At 34.9% G+C, this 22,474-nt stretch overlaps 1 protein-coding gene across 1 annotated transcript; it reads left to right on the forward strand.

The window, feature by feature from the left end:
- Positions 1-43: 43 nt before the first annotated feature.
- On the forward strand, positions 44-21,635 carry LOC148956931 (innexin inx2-like). The gene is made up of 3 exons (XM_089087831.1): positions 44-425; positions 4,908-5,253; positions 17,107-21,635. Exons 1-3 carry the CDS (start codon positions 152-154, stop codon positions 17,561-17,563), a joined length of 1,077 nt encoding a protein of 358 aa, XP_088943957.1. The 5' UTR covers positions 44-151; the 3' UTR covers positions 17,564-21,635.
- The last annotated feature ends 839 nt before the right edge of the window (positions 21,636-22,474 follow it).

A 22,474-nucleotide genomic window follows, 5' to 3' on the forward strand; every position in this document is an offset into this window, starting at 1 on the left:
CTAAAGTATTCGCTTGGCAACATTGTCCCAGGAATGTGTACAACAAAGGCTTAGAGGCACGCACGGCTTCAGGGCAGGCAGTGTATTTGCAGCTTTTTAGTTGTAAGAAAGGTCACTGAATTTTTTTTCGAGTTGAAGTTATCAATTAAAAATGTTTGATGTTTTTGGATCTGTCAAAGGTCTTCTAAAATTAGACCAAGTGAATATTGACAATAATATATTTAGACTTCATTATAAAGCAACTGTGATTATTTTAATTGCATTTTCCTTGCTTGTTACAGCTAGGCAATATATTGGAGATCCTATTGATTGCATTGTGGAGGGGGTGCCCTCTAATGTTATGGACACCTATTGTTGGATCCATTCGACTTTCACTTTACCAGACAGGTTGAATGGAAGAGTTGGAGTTGATGTTCCTCATCCAGGCAAGTATTTTAATATTGAACTAGCCTAACTTTGGTTTAGTATTAGGCTAACCGGATTTATTAGTTGATGAGGTGGGATTGAAATTTCAGGAAAGAATTTTGAAAGATTTTAAGCCGAACTGGCCAGCCATAACAAAAAACCAACAGAGAAAAAACTCAATGAAAAAAAATAATGTTTAGAATTAGGGCTTATCAGTGGGAAAAATGTGGTAAAATTATACTTTAGCTACTGTTGATTATGTTGAATAAGGGTTAGGTTAGGAAACTGAAACTTTAACGGATGGGTCGGCAAACTAATTCATATCATTAAAAGATAGGCCTATTTTGAAACGCCTACCTCCACTCTCTTTCCCTCAAGTTGATTCTGGTTTTTGATGACCATTAAAAATTGGTGTGTTATAAAAGTGAAACCTTGCAAGATAGATCTTCTGCTTAAAATGAAGTCCAACAAAATTGTTTTCAGCTTCAAAACTTTGCTCAATCCTCATTTATAGAGTTTTAAAGATCACTGCACTAATTTTGGGACTTGTAGTTTAACCTGAGCTGGGGCTGATAAACTATACAAGAAATAATTCAATATTAGAAAACAATTTGGTACTTAATTAGTAGCTGGGCAACACGCGAGAAGTGAAGTTCGGTTAATGCTAATGAAATAAAACAAATAATGATAAAAATATAATAGTTTAGAAACAAATTTGGGCTATATATTTGCACATTAGGGGTGGGGGGAGGGGTAAAGCATAGCATATATTAAATATATAATCTAACCTGAGACTCCAGGCAGGCGTGCCTTTCCAAAAGCTAAAACACAAGTATTTATCCAATATAAGAGTCATTCTTTCTCCCGCCATTTACCCCTGACATTTAACCAAACACTTGGAAAACTATAGGTGTCACTGTTTGCCTACAAGTCCACGGGACTTGTTGGACTGTTTAGGTTTGGGTTTTATTTGTTCACTGCCTGTGAATCAAGTCCAGTGGACATTGTCTGTCACGCGTCAACCCAAAATCAATCCAATCTTTTATCCCTTAATTCTATGACTATCTTGCCTTAGTTCTGCCCTAAGAATGAGATGGATATGGATGGATGATAAATAGACTTATCTATCAACAAATGAAATAACATCATTTTATTCAATCCCAAAAAGGGCTTATCCCAAATTTCCCTCTCAATCACTTGGACTATCTGTTCTGGCTTTCTCTGCAATTAGCCATGTTTTGATGGTTGCAAAATACTTGATTTTAATTCTAATGAAATAAAACAAAGTATGATAAAAATATAATAGTTAAGAGACAAATTTGGGCTATATATTTGCACATTAGGGGTGGGTGTAAAGCATGGTATATATTAAATACGTAACCTAACTTAACCTAGGTACCATTTTCGTTCTTTAACCCCCAAAAACTAAAGTTTAAATATTTTTCACAGAGTAGCAATGCCTCACCTCACTAGGCAGCGGAAACCTGTTTTTCATATAACAACTAGAGATTTTGATACGGTTCTTCTCGCATGTTGCCTGGCTACTAAACAAGTACCAACGATTTTAATTTAATAGCTTATACAACGTAAGAATTGATTAATATAATAAGATACATAATAACAATGCAACCACTATCTAAATACATACACTAAAAAAGAGCAATCATCTTCAAAGGATTCATTATTACAGGACACTTCACAGCCACAAAGAAGGTCACAAATCCTAATGCCTGTAATTTTCCTGTTTAGCGTTTTTGACCATGCTGATACCAATAGTACTTTCTTCAATCAGACATCATTTTCGAGTGCTTCGGGCTGTTTTCTCAAATTCCCATAAATTAATTTTCGCAATATTTCTATCCTGAAATCCAAAAAAAGGTAAAGAGATCACGACTATATTACCTATCGCTGAAATGGGTACTCCTGTATTAAACGCACTCTTTTATATACGGCAATGCAAATCAGTCACAAAATAGACCGAGACGACTGATGAAAAACAGGTTTACACTGGCTTGTGGGATATAAACAAAGGCAAGAACTATATTTAAACTGTTGTTTTTGGGGTTTAGCGGGGGGGGGGGGGAGGTACCTAACAAAAAAGGCAAAGAAATCTTAAAATCTGAAATAAGTCATAGAAATCCTGAAATCCAAAAAAATCTATCAAAATGAATTTTTGAGTTGATATATGCTAACCAAATGACTATCTCCGAAAACTTGCTTAGTCTCATCATTTGTCCAATATCTAAGAATTCCAATTGTTTTCATCGAGGCCATATCTGGGGAATAGGGTGTTTGAACCCCCCCCCCTTCCCTAAATATCGTCCGACTCGTAAAAATGTAACAGAATGAATATAAACCAATGTTGATGCGTTTCTTAGTTTTTTATCCCCCCCCCCCCACCAAAAAAAAATCCTGGATACGTTCCTGGTTGTAACTCCTCTTTTTTCCAGATTTAAAGTAAAAGAACACACTTTTCAAAATGAGAGTAAAGAGTGACATTCAGAATCAAAATGAAGATAAATTCTCCTGTCCCAAAAGGGAGCCGTAGCTCCCTCCCCCTCTTCAATCCCATCCATCTAAAGATCGATATGTTGGTTTTTTGGGCATTCTTGTTGATGAAAACCTACCCTTCAAACGTCACATTGATTTTATTAAAATGAAGATATGCTGGAGTCTCGGTATTTTAAGGAAACTTAGACATACTTTTCCTGGATTAATTTTGAAAATCCTTTTTCACTACTTGATCCAATCTTACGTTTCTTACTGTCAGATAGTGTGGATGTCGACCTTTCCTTTCAACCTTTTCAACCACCTTCTAAGGTTTACAATAAAGCTAGACGCCTCATTCAGGAAACTAATCGTTCATTAGTTATCCCATTACACGATCTTGAGTCACTATACATTCTTTCATGTGCATGTTTTACTTTTACTCAGTTTCATGGTGACCTCCCCCGGCCCCTAAGCGTTCCGCTATCTTTTACTTCTAATCAAAATAATTATAAAATAATTATAATATTCGCAATATGACAAATCAAGTTCAAGTTTCATTTATTCCTTGCATAAGGTCAGATTTTAATCCTCTAATGGCGTGTCATATTGTTTGGAATAAGTTGCCTGAATCAGCTCGAGGGTGCCACTCATTCGGTTTGTTAAAAAAAAAAAACTGTTCAAAATTCTTTGGCTTTTTAGAAGTTATTTTTATCTATGTTTTTTTTGGAGTCTATTTAATCTACTTAATTAATTTAGTTTATTTATTCTATTTTTTCTTATAGTTTTATTTTATCTATATTTTCTTTTCTTCTCCTTTTGCTCTTATGTCTGTGAGTAAGTGATCATTTTAAATTTTGTTTTGTTTTTCTTCTCTAGAGTAAGTAACTCATTTGTCTTCCCCCTTCTTTACAGGCCAATGAGCCTTTGGGGGAATAATAACATGTATTATTGTATGTGTATTTAATGAAGAATAAATCTTATCTTATTCCGTAATCAGCTTCAAATGGAATTTTGTCTCACCATAGTTAGTTTAAAAAACGTTTTGGAGCTTCTAGTTACTAAAGGCTGTGGTTCAGGCTCACTAGCAAATTTTGTTAAACAATTTTTGGCTTCTGAATTTTTTTCATTTTTTTTGTATCGATTAGGGTCTTTTGAGATTTTGCTCAGTGATCTTGTAATCCTTTCTCTCTCTCTCTCTCTCTCTCTCTCTCTCTCTCTCTCTCTCTCTCTCTCTCTCTCTCTCTCTTTGATTTAGTGTCTCATTCCAAAAATTATCGGTGAAAGCATTAGTACCCCCTCCCGCCAAGGGGGTTCTCGGCTGTCCTTCTCTGAAAAACTTATTTTTCGTTCCGTTATTTAACAAGCTGTGTAGGCTAAATAGTTAATTTTATTTGTGAAGTTTGATCTGAAAATATTTGTTTGATTATTTTTCAATAAAAGTAGCGGTTATGGCTTCTCTTGTGCCCGGAGTAAAATCTTGATTAGCCACTCCCCGCCCTGTCTCACACAAAAGTTTCAAGTCAAACTTTACCAAATTTTTCATTTATTAACCAAATTATTTTGAGTTTATTGATTAATTAATAATCTATTGTTTGATTATTTAAGTTGTTTTATCATTATTAGTTATCTAATTTTTTTTTTGATTATTACTGTTTAATTATAATTTTTTATTTTATCAATCAATTGATAATTCATTAATCATTTTCATGTATTAGCTGTGCCCTCTTCTTTATTTTGATAAACATACAATTTCAAAAATTACAAAATAATTATAACCCTTTTATCAGTACCGTTTATGTACTGTTGATGAATATGATGGTCACTGATGTATGTGGTCGAAATATCCAGAATTTTGTATCTGTTTTTCACTATAACCATTAGATTATCTATTTGAAATTTTGCACCCCTAAAATTTTTGCGCCCGGGGCAAGTGCTCTGTCTGTTCCCTAAAACCTCTTGTGTTCATTAATCAGTGTACCAAAGATTTTGTATGCTTATCTTTTAACTTATAGGTATTGGACCACACACAGAAAAAGACGAGAAGAAATATCACAAGTATTACCAATGGGTGTGTTTCGTATTATTCTTCCAAGCCTTAATGTTTTATGTGCCTCGTTACCTGTGGAAAACTTGGGAATCTGGAAAGATGAAAATGTTGGTTCTAAATCTCAACTGTCCAATTGTAGCAGAGGATACAAAAAAATCTCGGAAACGGCTTCTTGTCGACTACTTTGTCTCTAATCTTCGAAGTCATAACTTCTATGCTGTCCGCTTTTTCATCTGTGAACTTTTGAATTTTGTCAATGTAATACTTCAAATTTATTTTGTCGACTATTTCCTGGGATACGAGTTTACAAGGTATTTCTTATTTTAATCGATTTACATACTGTATTGTTTTTGCTATTTCCTTCAGCTGAAAACGGTTTTTTTTAATGAAAATTCAGAGCCGGGATCTTTTTTTCGGATTTTTAATTTGGTGGTGTTTTTGTCGCTTTTTGATATTCAATTTTGAGTTTCCAAAGAAAAAAAACAGTAACTGTTATTTCGGTTAATCTCATTACCAACAGCTTATCGCGAAAACAGATTTAACTAAAAACACCTCAAAAAAGGTACTGGAGTAAAATGAAAACCGCACCAATGGATTCACCGTGGTTAAACACCATAAAAAGGAGATTTACAGTTGTCACCTTCAGCAGCAGGGATAATCCCTATTTTTGCATGGGCAGCACTTTTGTGTCTTTTTTATTTCCCAGGTGTGATTGTATCGACCCAGTAGTCGTAGAATGTTGGAGAAGGTTTATTTGAAAAGATGATTGGTATATCTAGTGCCCTTTTAAGTGAGAAAAAGAGATCAGCCTCATCAAAGTTGCATTTTCTGACCTTTTGCCTTGGAACATCGATTTTTACAAAAAGTCTAGATAATTGAGATTTTAAGATAGTGATGGTTTAGAGTTCTAATGGGCACATTTTAAAAGGGCACATATCTAGTGCCCTTTTTAAGTGAAAAAAAGAGATCAGCCCCTTCAAAGTTGCATTTTCTGACATTTTGCCTCGTAACATCGATTTTTACAGAAGTCCAGATAATGGAGATTTTAAGATAGCAATGGGTTAGGATTTTAATGAGCAAGTTTTGACTCCTCAATCTTGAAAAACCGCTTTGTAGGACGCGGAACAAGTTTTAAAGTATGGCGTGAATGCTGCAATGAGTTCCGTGTTTATTCAAAAATCGTTGACTGATAATTACATGAATGCTACAGTAATTAGCAGGATTGTCAATAGATTATTAGTATACTGTTACGTTTTTAAGTAGATAAAAGAGACTTGCCACCACAAAGTGGCAGCTTCTGCCAATTGTACCGCAAAATCTCAATTTTTGCACAAATAGAGTAAAAGTGCCTTGGAATGCAAATCTGAATGTAGCCAATAGATATTTTATGGTCTAAAAGCATTATCTGGCGACTTGCCCGGCATCTTGCCCGGCACTTGCCCGGCATCTAAAAGCATTGCCCGGCATCTTGAAAACGAGGAAAACCGTGTTTTCATAGTTATTGCCTATCCTTCATTATTTCCATTTTTAATGTCTAGGCTAGCAGGCCACCGTAAGATAGCAGAGATGTTTAATGGCTTATTTGAGTGGATTCGATTCTTTAAAGGACTGCACTATCTCGTTCTTTACAAAAAAATTTAGTTTGTGTAGCCAAACAATTCAGAATTGATGGGACGGACTTGCTATAATTTTTAGAGCTTGGATACCCGATCCGAATAAGCGACAGAAAACTTAAAGCCGAATCCTACTTTACCAAATTTTTTTTATAAAAACCATTTAATTTCAGCTGTTTTTTTCCAGATATTCAGATTTAGTGAAACTTACATAATGAGAAACTAAGGTACAACTGCGTTATACTCACTCTTTTATAATCTCTAACTCAAGACGCGTCGAAAAAAAAACCGTTTTTACGGCAGGATTCAACACACTGCTGTAGATGTATAGCGTGGTTTTAATTGCATAAACGATATTTAAAGTGTTTTTTTTTTTGGGGGGGGGGCACCGAGGTTAGGTTACGTATTTAATATATGCTATGCTTTGCCCCCCCCACTAATATGCAAATATATAGCCCAAATTTGTTTCTAAACTATTCTATATTTATCCTATTTTATTTTGTTTCATTAGCATTAATAAAACTAGCTGTATATAAAAGAGTGAGTATAACGCAGAAGTACCGAAACTAATTTTTTTTTCCATTGAACAAAGGAGTTTGTTTTTCTTAATTTCAGGAAAGGGTAATCCCTAATAATATCCTAGCATAGTGGCTTTGAAGAAATTAGAAATCATATCAAAAGAAGTAACATTAGCATAATTTGATAGCTTTAAGAGTTTCCTCTTGTACCAAAAACCTTGAGTGAAAACCTTACGGACACAGGAAGCATATTATTTATGCTGTATATATGTTACTGTGAATGTCCGAAATTTGGTTAATTTCGACATTCACCAGTGAATGTCCGAAATTCCTTTTTCTCTGCATGGATTTAATTAGCTTAGCAAAACAGCTTTTTTTGTCTTACGCAGGCTTTGATGGTAAAAGCTAAAAGTTAGGTTGGGTTTGGTTAAATTAGGTTATAAATCTCAGAAATTGGTTAAAAACCTAACCTGTCATCAGCAAACCTTGCATTAAACAAAACGAAAATTGACTGGCAACGCTGACTAAAGCCAAGGAGAAAAAAAAGGTATTTCGGACGTACACCGGTGAATGTCGACATTCGCGAATATCGAACATTCACGGTAACATATACATTGAACGGACAGAGCCTTGTTTAACAATTAGTAAGAGACCATCCGTTTTCGTTATTTTAAACTAGTCTCTCGTTAGCTTTTTGAACTGTTGATACATTTAAGGTCCCTATGACTTTTTACTAAAATTTCATTGGGAGTTCCCTGTTGTGCTGTGAAAATTCGATAGTTGGTCCTTTGTCTTCAGAACCTTCAGCAGACGCTGAGACTCGCAAAATGATTTTTTAAGTTATCAAATCCATTTAAATTTACTTGTCTACTTTCCTCTTAAAAGTCTGTCTTAAACTCCGTCGTAAATTTCCGTATGGCACCAAAAAAACGACTTTTGGTGTCTTCTTGTGCAGGGGAAAGGCTTGAGGTGCTATTGTATGGCCCATGGTCGAAATCCCTCTACTGGAGGTTTATAATTCCCCCTCTACACTCTTCCTCCTAGCCCCCTTAGTAAGCGAAAACTAATAATTTTGAAAATAGAGCCTGCGTAATGAAAACAATTCACATTATTCAGTTTTCTTATCATGAAAATGGTTGAATTTCTTATGTGCAAATTCTCAGATGCAGCGGTGTGAGCATACCCATCGGACTCTTTGTTCATGTGTCAGAGTTACTCATTTTTTAGGTAGTTCAAGAAAGGTAGGAATTAAAATGACATTTAATGTCGTTTTTAACAAATTGAACTCTTTTAGCACTTCTTGAATAAATCAATTTAAAGAAACATTTTGCAAGGTTTTGTCGTATGTGTTATACTAAGAATAGGGTATACAAAAAACGAGCACAGATAATAAAAAAAAACAACAATTTTCTATGGAAATAAAGAGGAGAATTGAAACTTAAAGTGAACAGAAATAATCTGCTTCGCAGAATACGCGAGATATCCTTAAAGAACTAGCTAGAATAAACTGAAACGTGATATTTTTCAATTTCGGTAAACATTTTAGCAAGCCAAAAAGTATTCTTTATGATCACTGACCTTGCTGAAGTTTTTTATGTTTTTTTAAAAGGGGATTAAGATTGTGTGCCAAAAGTTATTGATATCATAGTCAGTAAATGACTATTGTGTGCCGGCTACTTGTGAAATTTTTGGCTTCTAGGAGAATATTTCTTCTTTTTTTTTCTTGGGGGGGGGGGGTCGGTTTTATATTTTCAGTAAAGTGCTTGTCTTAAAATTTTTATTTATTTTAGAATATCACGAATCAGTCTACGTGAGCTAGTTTTGTAAATATATTTTGCGAAATCTGTGAAGCAATAATTTTTGTTCGTTTTAAGTTGCAATTTTGTTCTTTGCTTCCGTGAGAATTTTTTTGATATTACTATTCGTACTTATTCAATTAGCACAATTTTGACTCGAAAGAAATTGTCATCAGAGGTAGGGCTCATAAAAATTCTCGTGTCGTGTAGGACGAAATGCAAAAAAAAAACCCTAGCGTATACTCTCTAATGAGGGCTGTGAAAAATGTTTCATGTCTCCCCCCAATTGCAAAATATGAAATTTTCTTGCCTCCCCCTAATGCATGGGGGGCAAGAGGGTTCACGAAAGATCATGGATACGCGTTTATTTGTTTATTTTCTGTTTTCTCCAGGGGTGATCGTATCAATCCAATGGTCCAAGTATACCGGAAGAGGGCTCATATGAACGGAAATTAGAAGTTCTAGTGCCCTTTTTGAGTAATCAAAAAGACTGGAGGGCAACTAGCCCCCTTCAGTGCCGTTTTTTTCAAAGTACTCCGGCTAAAATTTCGAAGGTCATTTTGTTCAGCAGAGTTGAAAAATCCAATAAATATGTCTTTGGGGATAACCAGCCCCCCCCCCCCAAAGCCCCTGGGGGAAGGACTATAAGCTATGAAATGTGTCTATTGTTTACGTGTAGTATTTGTTATTAGGAAGTATGCATACATTTTTGGGGGAGCTTTTCCACGGGGAGAATTTTCCGTGGGGAGAATGTTTCCGGGGGTGAAATTTCCAGGGGAAATTTTACACTAGTGAAATGATTTTTATTTGTCTTATTTTCTCTTTGCAGACTCAGTTTTACATGTGGTGAGGTTCCAGGTCTTTACATGAATGCTGGATGATTTCTGGGAGATTTCAGAATTAAATCCCCTATGGGGGATTTTTCTGCCGGAGAAATTCTGCGGGATAGCTGAGGTTTGCACCTCAGCTCTGTATGAAAGCATAATATTGAGCAATGATAATATAATTTTGGGGTTTGCTTATAAGATTTGGGATTTAGGATCGAGGGATCTGCTTTTTCTGCTGCTTTTCCAGTAAATCTTATACCAGAATTCGGTGTAAATATTGTATGTTTTAATCCATCCACAAATGGGAAAAATGAACAACAAAAGGAAAGAAAAGTAAGGAAGAGAAAAAAAAGGCTAAGAATGGACTGGACAATTGTTAGAACCAAGGCATATAGGCGCATTATTTCACTTATACTATTAAAAATTGCAAATTAACTTTGGTACTTGAGCACTATATGGGCCCTTTACAAGGAAACCAGTCACGAAAACCCCATTTACGTGACGATTTTTAAACTGTTGTTTTTTGGGGTTTAGGGGGGGGGGGCTAAGAAATGGTGTTGTGTATGTACCCTGTGATACAAACCAGAAAATAGGAGAGCACCAAACAAGTTCATGAGGTATTTCATGGTTTTTAAAGAGAAAATAAATCAATTCATAGTTATAGTACCCGCAATGCTGACAATGTAGTCACTGACTACAGAAGTTGACAGGGTTGCCACCCTGAACTGGAGGAATTTACTAAATCGGAGAGAAAAAATTTACTAAATCGCATCTGTTTTTACTAAATGCTCAAAATTTTTTTTTGCTATAGGAGGATAATCAATAGGATTTTTAACAATCTTTTTTCCTCTTTTCCTCTTTCCTTTCGTTTTCATGGTATGATTGAAAATTCCAGAAACCTACAAGTTCAAAAATCCGTTTTTTGGTATATATATATATATATATATATATATATATATATATATATATATATATATATATATATATATATATATATATATATATATATATATAATGTTACATTTCTACTTACTTTTAATTTCTCTCAGCAGGCTCCTTTTTCCTGAATAAAAATTTTCAAACTGAGGACATTCATAGCTTCATTTTTAGTTGGTAAGATTTGATACACAGAAAGCTGATTTTGTCGACCTTTAGACGCCGGAAGCGAAGTGACTGTTTATGAAAATAGGTGACTGCTTGTCTGTCTCTGAGACAGACAAGCAAAATTGTAAAACAGACAAGCAAAAATTGTAAACTGTCACATGTTTGCGATAATTTTTTTCGCTGAACTCATGGAAAATAAAAAAAAGTTTTGTTTACTATAAAACAGGACTTGTTGCTAGATTTCTGGAAATTTACTAGATTCTCTAAATTTACTAGATTTTTTTTTTACTAGATCTAGTAAAATCCTACTGACGGTGGCAACCCTGGAACTGGAACTAGAGTAGGTTTTTCCATGGGCGTAGGCAGCATATTGTCTAGGGGGGGGGCAGTCGATAGTGTGATGGTTTTATCAACTGCTTTTTCCAAACCATCTGCTTTTTCAGCCATATCTAATGTAAATTTGAAGGTCCAGGGAGGGCAGCTGCCCCCCCCCACCTTACGACCATGGGTTTTTCTGTCAGATATATAGGTCCTAAGGTTTGGAATTATCTTCCAGTGAGCATTCGGGCGGAGGAGCACCTTGGTTTGTTTAAAAGAAAAATGACAAAAATTTCTTTTGGGTCTTATTTAATAGATGTTTTTTTTTATTATTAGAGATTGGTCATAATTTGGTTGTTCATTTATTATTACTTATTTCAATTTTTGTGTTCGTTTCCTAAGAGTTTTGTTTGTTAAGTGTTTGTTATATATGTGGTCGCCCAGTTTCAAGTGCTTTTATGTCTTTCTTTGGGCAGCCACTTGGATTAATGTTTTCTGTTAGTCTATATCATTTTGTTATAAACAGAATGAATTTAAATAAAGCTAATGAGCTTTAATTTTCTTTAATTATGTCAATCGTGTTTTAATTAATGTTTGCTAACTTGTCGGCTCTTTTATTTTATGGCCTTGAATATATAATATGTGCGAAGATTGTGGTAGCCTCACAAAAAATAATGAGTTTGACTGACCTTGATTCTTAGATATTGCTTCCGTGTCATTCAATATCATTTTTATCCTGTTCGTTTTCTCACAATTTCTTTTTCAAATGTTTGCTGGAATTTCCGGAATTTGCTTATGGTGAATACGTTCTATTCGAGGTTTTATTAACTCTTCCCCATTGCTGAATCAAGCACAATAGTTATTCTTAAAATTCTATACACAATTAGACTAGAGAGTATTCGAACTTGAAGTATTTTTGATGAGACTTCTTTGTAAATTATTAAGAAAAAAATCAATTGTAAATCTTAAGTTGCGAACTCGACATAATTACCCTTGTCCGTGTTGAGGGCCGGAAAACTTCAGTTTTTCATCCCTAAAAGGAAGGTAGGACCTGCAACCAAAAAATCAACCAAAAGGACAACCAAAAGGACCTGCAACCAAAAGGAAGGTAGGACCTGCAACCAAAAAATCAGTTAATTTTTTCTTGTTCTTGCGGAATATTTGATTGTGTTTATCATTTTCTTATCTTTTCGTGTAGCGTCGCATGAAATGGGAACCTGAGAAATTAGAGAATCCCATTCCTCTAAACAGGTGTTTTCATAATCTAGCACTAATCCTAAACCGGCTAGCATCATTATAAACTATTTTTTGAATGATAGATAATTTTCGTTTTTAAAAATGAAAAAAATTACATTTTTAAAATTAATTATTATTAAAAAGCCACGCTTTTACCTCCTTCCCATTACGAAAAGTATTTAGTCTCCTCATACTTCCGTCCTCACAAAATTTCTGGAAGTTTAAACTAGATTACCCAGCCATGATACTGACATAAACTCTATTGTGATCACTGAAGATCAATTAGACTTACCGGTACTGGTGCATTATATATAACACACCGCTATACACGAAAGAAGTCAAGTTTGATTAATGCTAATGAAATAAAATAAAATAGGATGAATATATAATAGTTTAGAAACAAATTTGGGCTATAAAAATTAGGGGGGTGGGGGGGGGGGTAAAGCATATCATATATTAAATACGTAACCTAACCTAGGTATCTTGTCCCCCCTAAACCCCAAAAAACAATCATTTAAATATTGTAAACTCAATCAGAATCCACACTTTGCAATCAATTTGGATTGCACATTGCCGGTTAACGGAGTTTCGTGTCTGCATTCATTGTACAGTCTATAGCGCTGTTTTAGATATAATCCAGCAGTAGCGACTTATCTACCTGTTGTATAATCCGAGGGGTTACTTGCTTCCCAACACCCGGTGTACATCTTAGAACGTCACGCGTGCCACATAGTTCCATCACGCTTTGCCCAATTACGCCACGCTTGACAAAGTTTCGCCACGCGTGACGCCGTTCCATCTGTGTGACCTCAAATAACGTTGACCTAAAGCTACTCGGACTGCCTCAGGTACCAAGATGCAATATTCACATAATGAGTGGTCTTTCGCAAAATGTGCTACAAAAACGAAAACTTCATAGCGGTGCAGAATCATCTATTTAATCTCCTCCCCCTCCTACCCCGATAACTTGGCATAGAAGAACCGATGGAAGAAAATTTGTTATACAAAGCTCGCTTCTGTGCCCGTTTTATTTCTTGGCACCGCATAGACCCCGCCCCATTTCATCGGGTCGAATTTTTTAGTTACACCATTTCATTTTGAATGATAAAAATGTCCATTCCGAAGAGGGGCATGTAGCACCAAGTACAAGGCCCAAGTTATGCAGTTCGACAATTCACCACGAATCCACTTTACTGCACCATTTGGATGTATAAACTGGGCCCACTGTCCCCTGAATCTCCCTGTTTCATCACGAACCTAACCAGAAATGTTTGGGCTTTAGATGCGGATTGACTCGGTGCTAAAACGGGTTAACTCCTGAATCGGTCCAGAAGTGAGCCAGACTCAGTCAAAAAGCAGCCAGGTCCAAGGTGTGCGCTGACTTGGTTTTAAAGGAGACTGCGTCTTGAATCGGTCTTTACTCCTTGTAAAAACAAAGTCTAAGCTGAGTTAGTTCAGTGCAAATACGGGGTATGTCCTGAATGTATAACAAACGGGCAAAGTCCAAAGTGAGGAGTTTCAAGGACCTGGTGGAAAACCAAGCTAACTCCTGAAACAGTGCAAAAACAGGATAACTTCTGGCTCTGTAAAAATAAAAAGGATATTAATTCCTGATTCTGTGGAAAAACCAACTGTCCTTACTCAATGCAAAAACTAGCTAAATTTTCACCATCTACTACGGTAGTGTCTAGAGTTAATCTAAAGCTAAAATTTAGGAAAAGTAATTAACTTCCTGGAAGTTATGATGTTGGTAGACCCCAGGATGAGGATTTGAGAGGAACTTTCCAGGAACAGTTGAGTATTAAAATGGAGTCTAAAATTTGACGACGTGGAAGGAGGGGTCTGTTATTTGAGTGATAGATCATATGAGAATACGAGGAATATAAGGGAATTTGAGAAAGCATCAAAATATGAACAAAGGCGGTGTGAAGTTCAGGCCAGGGATTTAATTTCTCGAGACCTTGAAGATCCAGCCAGACAGCGCAATATTAAAATATTGTATTGGCATGTTAAAAAAATTAAAGAGAATAGTCAATCGGGACTTGTCCCAGGTAAAAATAGGAACGAGGAAAGAGTTAAAGATGAAAGGGCAGAATATTTTTATAATATGTCAAACCATGATAAAGTTACAGAAAATAATATAAAAAATAATTAAAGGTTTGACAATTTGGAAGTGAAGGAAAATTAATTTTGCGAGGAAGAATTAAAGACGGTACTAAAAGGATTAAAAAAAAATATGGTTCAGGTGCTTAATAGTGTGGTAAATGCGGTTTTGGAACATGGTGGTTGTAAAGTTAGAGATAACTACCTGAAGATTATGAACATGGTTTTTAAAAAGGGGAAGTACCTAGCTTTACGGAAACTTAAATTAAATCTCTTCATAAGACAGGTGATACGAGTGAGTGTGGTAATTATAGAGGCATTAGCTTCGTTTCTGTAGGAAGCAAACTATTAAGTGTGATGACACTTTCTTTTGGACTTAGATATTCTGTAGATAAATTTTAAAAGAAGAAGTTTGGTTCTAGAAAGGGGGAGGATGCGTCCACTAAATTTTCACTCTTGGATTAATAATTGTGAAGTGCCTGAGTCATCAGACCCCGTTAGTCTTCAGTTTTATAGATTGTGAACAATCATTTGATTCAGCTGAAAGAATAGCTTCGATAGAACTAATTAGGCCTATATACGAGAATATCATTGCAGCAGTTAACGTAGGAAAGCTGGTTTCGTATTGAATCAGGAGTAAATCAGGGTTGGCTTCTATCCGCATTTATATGGGTAGTTTTGAGGGACTTTGTCATAAGGAACACATCGAAAGATCTGGGAGAGGATGGTATCAAATGGGAAGGTAGAACTCTCCTAGGCTTAGATTATGCTGAGGATTTGAGAATCCCGGGTGCAAGAATATGTTTGGAAATTAATGTTAAGCACAATAAGGGGCTTAGACTTGGAATAAATAAGAATATAATTGGTGACGTCGCAACGAGACGATCGATCAATTGAATAGTTTGACTTACCTGACTAGTATTATTAGTAAAGATGTTGGATGCAGGGAAGATATCAAGAGTAGAATGGCCAAGGCCCAGGGTGTTTTTTTTTCAAAGTAGAATTTTTTTGGAAGAATAGAAAGATGACTGCGAACCAAGATATGAATATTGGAGATTGCAATGAAGGCAGTGGTCAAGTATTGTTCACTGTGGAAGACAGAGGAGAACTTTTAGATGTTTTCCAGAGGAATTGTCTACGTATATTACTGGGTACCCGTCGTACTGACTACATTCCAAACAGTAAGCTGTACGAAATTATGGTTATATTATTTTTTCTGGGGCTATAATAAGAGAGAGGTTTAGATGGCTAGGACTAGACCCGAAGCTGCGCCAAAATAAAATTCAGTGGCAGCGGACACAATTACGCCGGTGGCGGCGCTAACAATTTTTTGGCGGCGCACCGCCGAAAAATTATCGGCGGCGCGCCATCAGTTGATCGGCGTTTGTTCTATTTTTAGAATTTTTTTGGCTACTTTTAAAAAGTTTTGAAAACCAGATTGGTATCAGTTTTTATCGAAATTCGGTCCACAATTCCTTTTTAGCTTTATTACCATGACTCAACCTCGGACAAAATAAGGACGAGACGTCAATCTTAGCTTCTCACAAAAGTTTTTCTTAACCCAAATGATTGATAGTAGCCCATTAGCCCCAGCTTTTCCACTGGAGACGTGGCACCAAAAGTGCCGTTTTAGGTATTATTTGAAACTTTCAGATGGTGGAATGTATAGGAAGAACGTAGATATGAGCAATATTTTTTATATTGCTCAAAAAAAATTTTGATGCGTTTTTTTTAGTTTTTCGTACCCCCCCCCCCAAAAAAAAAATTGATACGGCACTGCGCTCATAATACTTTTAACAGAAGAGGAAAGGAATTATCTATAGGAAAAAGTAGATATACACCATAAAATGGAATAATTTTGAATTCGCTTGCAATGTTTAAATTTAATTTATACTGCTGTAAAGAACATAAGAATTTGATTTAGAATATGTTCCCTGTATCTCCGTTAGTCTCATCCTTCAGAGCAACCATGGCCGAGAAGCCTTTTTCTGTTTTTTGGCTCTCCTGAAAAGTTGCAAAAATGGTGTATATCGCACTTTTAATTATAACAGCCGAAATGTCGCACGAGCTAACATACCAGGTAAGAGAAGTTCATTAGGTTGCCAATGCGTCGTATGAATCGACTTTCTTCGGTCAAAACTTAGATTAGCGTTTTAAAGGTATTTATAGAGGGGGTTGAACAAAATCTTTAGTGGCCTTGATCACACTTCTCCCTCTTTCCCAGTTATATTCTGTAAATGTTTCCCAATTGATGTTTTATTCAATTTTTCTAAAAATGGTTAATTCTACTATCAATTGTGATTCGTATTTTGGTAGAACGGAAATGGGAAGATCAGGAAATGTTATACATGGTGTTAAATGTTTATTAATTTATTTGACAAAAGATATCATGATTTTGACAAAAGATATTTTAATATTATCCTGATTATATTTTGGTTATTATCTTGATATTATCCTGATATTTGGTATTATCCTGATTTTGACAAAAGATATTTGACAAAAGATATCATGGTTTTGACAAAAGATATCATAATTTTGACAAAAGATATCCTGATCAAAGATATTTTGATATTGTCCTAATTATATTTTGATTATTAGCTTAATTTTGAAATTATATTTTGATTTTGACAAAAGATATCCTGATTGTAGGTATGGAAGTGAGGTATGGCGATTCACAGAAGAGGAACCTGAAAGACGAATTGACCCAATGGCCAAGGTATTTCCAAAGGTCACCAAATGTACTTTCCATAAGTATGGTGCGTCAGGAACTGTCCAGCGCTTCGACGGTCTCTGCGTTCTTCCATTAAATATCGTCAATGAGAAGATATATGTGTTTCTTTGGTTTTGGTTTATTATCGTTGCTATTATGTCCGGGCTGGCATTAGTTTACAGAATTGGTGTTGTTTGTAGCGGGGGCGTTCGGCGTCATTTACTTAGAGCCCAAGCAAGATTAGCAAATGCAGCAGATGTAGACGTGATTAATGAAAAATGCATGATTGGCGATTGGTTTGTTTTGTTGTTGCTCGGGAAAAATATGGAGCCTTTGATTTATAAGGAGTTTATTGGAGACTTAGCTGAAAGACTCCAAGGAAAAACTCCCGTGTAAACAGAAAATTGTAACCTAGTGTAGATCTAAGAAAGTAGTGCACATTTGATCACATTTTTTTATCCTATTTACCTTTTCCTTATTTGAAAAAAGTTAAGGAATTCATTTTTTCAGTTTTTTCTATATTTTGAACCCGTTTGGTTAAAAATTAGTTTTGATATTGTGTTGACCAATAAGTCTCCTGCATTTTAAACTGCAATTGTGTTCTAAAGTGTACGATGAATTGATTACAAAGACATTGTCAAACCCTTTGTTTCTAGAATATTCACTTTTGTTTGTGGATGTTGAGAATGCCCAACGATAGCATACAGGAAGTAACCTCGAATGGGCCTGCTTCTGAAGAAGATTTTCCCTAGTTTGAAAAATGCCCCGTTTTTCATCCAAGTTATAGTGATTTATTAAATTCAATGAACAAATTAAAATTATTTTGAGACTTGTGTGTCCAGAAGCCATTCCCCGTCCTCAATTGTCCTCGGATTCCCCAGTCTTACGCTTTTAGCAAAAGTGTCTTTTATCTGTACTCTAGTACCTACTCTAAATACAATATACTCATCCACTTTCTTTGTTCTCGAAATGGTGGCCTGACATGTTTTCATGTTTGTTTGTGATTTTCTATTTTTCTAAAATTTCATCTCTAGGCCAAACGCTCTTATCTTCCGTATCCTCTCGTTGCTAATAGTCCATCTCTTCTTTTCAAGTTGATAAAATTAATCTTTGTTGAGGAAAAATTGTTTCGGTAAAGTTTTGATATTACCATTAACAATAAAAAGTAAAACGGTAATCATTTTACTTTTGATATCTCGTTTTCCATTCAAGTTGAAAAACATTCCATCTTTTACGGGGTGGAAACGAAAAACTTTGAAATAAAATAAATAATATTATGAAAAGAATGTTAGCTTCCCACTTTGAAGCAAGAATCCTTTTGCAAATGTAAGTGTATGTAAATATACCAACTAAACATTAAATGTTTAAATTAAATTTCATCCTGCATTTTAATTCCAAGTTTCCTTATACATATGCAAGTGCAGAGACATGAATGCATAATTTGAATACTAAATATAAATATATAATATGTATATAAAATAAAATATATAAATTATTACTGAGTGTACAAATTAAATTTCATTCCTCTTTTTGAAAGATCCTTTTCCAGGCTTTAAAGATTGTAAAGATCCTTTAACATAAAAATGTACAAACTAAACATTGAATGCGATTTTATGGTATAATATGCAATTTATGATAAATATATAACATTTACATAAAATTGAATTTCATAACGTTTTTATTTGGCTGGATGTTACCTTCACGCTACCATCTGAGACATTCATGCAGTCGATTGCTGAGAAGTTTGAGTCCTTGGCCCGGTTTCATGCCTGCTATTGCAGGCATGCCTGCTAGGCAATGCCTGCTATTGCAGCACAATAAATTGCTCGAAAAATATAATATTGGGCTGTAAAATATACATTGAAATAAAATCTCAGACTTCCCTAGAAAAATCTTGTGATTCCTCGCCGTCAAGTTGCTGAAATTGGTACTTGGGACTCTGTTGCATGTTCAGTACAAATCAAATTGATTTGTTGATTAGTAGTAATTGACTGATGTTTAGGTTTATTGATGCTAATACTGATGTTAACTAATTGATGAGCAGACATACCAATATTAAAAGTTTCTTCAAAAAATGATAGAAAAATGATTCCTTTTGAAAAAAGAAATTTTAGCATCCTGGGTCAGTGCTAATTTTCGCTATCCCCTAAAAACGCTCTGAGGATTAAGGAAACAAGTTCGTCTGAATGGCACCCAGGAGATGCTGTGCTCAGGGGAAATTGAACCCTCTTGTCCGTCCCCCTAGGCAAGTCGCTCATTGCCTATAGAGTAGTAAATGGGCATTCCTTCCACAGGAAAATAGATTTGAAGAACCCCCTGCCCCCACCTGATTGAAAAAGTGTGTACAAAGGGGTTTCAACCGGATAATATTTGCCCCCATCCGCCTTGATCCCTGTCCCTCAGATTTTGAAAAAAACATCTTTTTTGGATTTTTTTTTCTTGACAAATACTTTTCTTTTAGTATTTTCATTGAAGAAATTGAAAAAAAAAACAGGAACATTGCCCCCATAGATTTTGAAAAAATCCCCCCTCCCCTTCATTTACGTGAATTGGCACCACTGTGTGCCCCTATGAGCTCTGCTAGTTTTAGTTTTTTTTGTGACTTCTTTATAAAATTTTCAAAAAATCTAGTTTATATTTTCTTTTAACTGTTAATTAATAAAGCTTGATTGAATGTGTGAATTAAAATTCATAAAAAATACTACCCCTTCCCCCGGAAAATACTCTAATAAACTTCAGTAGTTTTGTCTCCAGATTATACTAATTTTTATATAATTTCTTATATAATGCATTTTTCTAGCTCGTCAGACAATCCTTAATCGTAAGAACACACTTCCTCGAAATTCGAATGTTATTTGGGAATAAGCCATCTGCTTGGCTTATACCTTTACCTACAAGGGATTTTCTTATCTTTAAAATGGGGCGAAAAGAGATTCTCCCTCCCACAAAGAAACCCTGAAAATTTGGCCTGAAATGGCTTATGATATTTCCTCGCTGGATCTATCTTTGGATTAGAGCGATCCTTACAAAAATCCCCCCTTTTTTTATTCTGGTTAAACAGTTGTCATTATGATTTTTGATAAAAACAAAAATCGTCAAGTACAATAATCCTGGACAAAATTTTTGAATCTCGTCATATATATCATGTGTATCGTAATCAATGAATCACACAAAAGTCCAAATACATCTACAGACAAAATCGAAAAAAAAAACGAAAGAAAAAAAGAAGTGTTTGGTATCGAATTAACCTACATTTGTTTTATGCATCGCTTTTTGGTGTAATCCAACATCCCACCCCGTGACCCACCGAAAGAACTTATATGCTACTTTTTTTGGAGATTATAAATCCCTAAACATAGCAATGAACCATGGAAAACCATAAGCAACCAATCTTGGTTAAAAATGGGTTCAGAGACACATACGTTTTCAAGGCTCAGGAGCAGTGTCAGTCTTAGTACAAAAATGCACACATGAAAAGAAACATTCCATTTTTTTTCTGATTGGTTTCAAATTTTGATCATATACAGAAATAAAACACTAATCGCATTTTTTGTAATTTTTTTGTCACCGTTCTGAGTTTTCCTTTTAAAGAGTGAGCAAAAACCATTGGACGTTGTTGAACATCAAAATATTCTAATGTCAATAATAAAATCAATGTCAAAAGATGTTAATTATGTAATTAGTATAATGTGTTACACTCATCTGATGGGTTTTCTTCTTTCAGGTAATGGGAGAAAAATGTAATTTTTGAACTGTCGCAAGATTATATGCCTCCTACAGTTTTTTTGTTGAATACTAAAGGCTTATCCCTATACCCCAAAAAAGATAATAAAACTAATGTCTTTTATTTTAGATCGTCAGTTCGTGTTCAATAGCTATTATATTGTGCTTTTCTCAAGTTTTTCAATTTAAGGAGTGCCTTCTATAATCTTATATTTACCAAATGTTTTATTTATATCACTTTAATTTTTATTTCGAATGAATTTTAATTCAGAGTCATATCCTTTATTTTTCATTAAGAATTCATTCTTTTCAAACAATAAGAGAATCGATTGAATTTGGTAAATGCCAAACTTATGTTGTTTGCAGAACCAACATCGGAGAAAACGGAATGTAAGATTTACATTATTAACGTTGATTTGGTGTATATTTTACTATATGCAAAATGGGGGCTGTGAGGTTTGATTTTGCGCCTGAGCCAGAAAAAAATTGTATAAAATTAGTCATCTCTTCGAAGAAGTGTTAACTTTTGAAAATCGAGCTAACTCTTAAAAAGTTCAATTAAGTTTTCTTTAGGATGCACATGAAAGTGAAAATTATTGTTTTCATTTTAATTAGGGGTGATAAGCTTATTCGTCACTTTTTTAATAGTTGATTTTTGATATAATTAGTATTATGCTACTTAGTTTGGAATTAGGATTTTTCATGTTTTGTTATATAGTTTCCAATAAAGGCTAGTGAAAACCGTCACGTTTTTTATTTTATTCAGATTTGGGTTAGATAAAGAGCAAAAAGAGGAAAAAATTAAGTACAAAATATTAGCAAAAAGGACTATTGTCCGTTGTAAATAAAAGAAGACTTTGTTCTGGGATTCAATGTACGGCTCGAAATTTTTTTTTGTATTTAAAATGAATGGTGCTTTTGAACGAAACATTTGCCTCTCAATTACTCGGACTATCTGTCTTGGATTTTTTCTACAATTAGTCATGTCTTGATGCCTACTGCAAAATACTTGCTTTTCAATTCAAAACTCTTCACGAACAATTCACTGCAGCACCAAGCCGCCTGAGGCCAAAACCGCTGCTTGCACTCCTCCAACTAATCTTTTTACAAAAATTCCCTCCTTACACCCTCCCAAGAAATTCCAATTTCCTTTAAATTCTTTCTTATGAATTTCTACCCAATAAAAAAACGACCTGGTTTTCGTATGACGCTTAATGGATGACCGAAATGGACAATCTTTAGCAACCTGTCATCTTTCATCGCTAAAACTTGTCCTAGCCATCTAAAATTTTTTCTTATTATAGCCCAAGAAAGCGGGATAGAGCCACATTTTTCGTACAAGTTAGCAAATCCTCCTCCATCTTCAGAAGTGCGCCCACGTTTCCGGACCATACTTGACAACTATCACCACTGTAGCTTCCAGTATTCTAATCTTGGTTTGCCGACTAATCTTCCTATTCTTACAAACTTTTTTCAACTGTAGAAAAACACCCTGGTCTTTTGCTATTCTACATTTAACATCTTCATCAAATCCAATATTATTACTTGTAACACTACCCAGATAAGTGAAGTTATCCACTTTTC

The sequence above is a fragment of the Artemia sp. Qi Xiang Cuo genome, chromosome 1 (assembly GCF_049724085.1).
Source record: "Artemia sp. Qi Xiang Cuo chromosome 1, ASM4972408v1, whole genome shotgun sequence".
NCBI lineage: Eukaryota > Metazoa > Arthropoda > Branchiopoda > Anostraca > Artemiidae > Artemia > Artemia sp. Qi Xiang Cuo.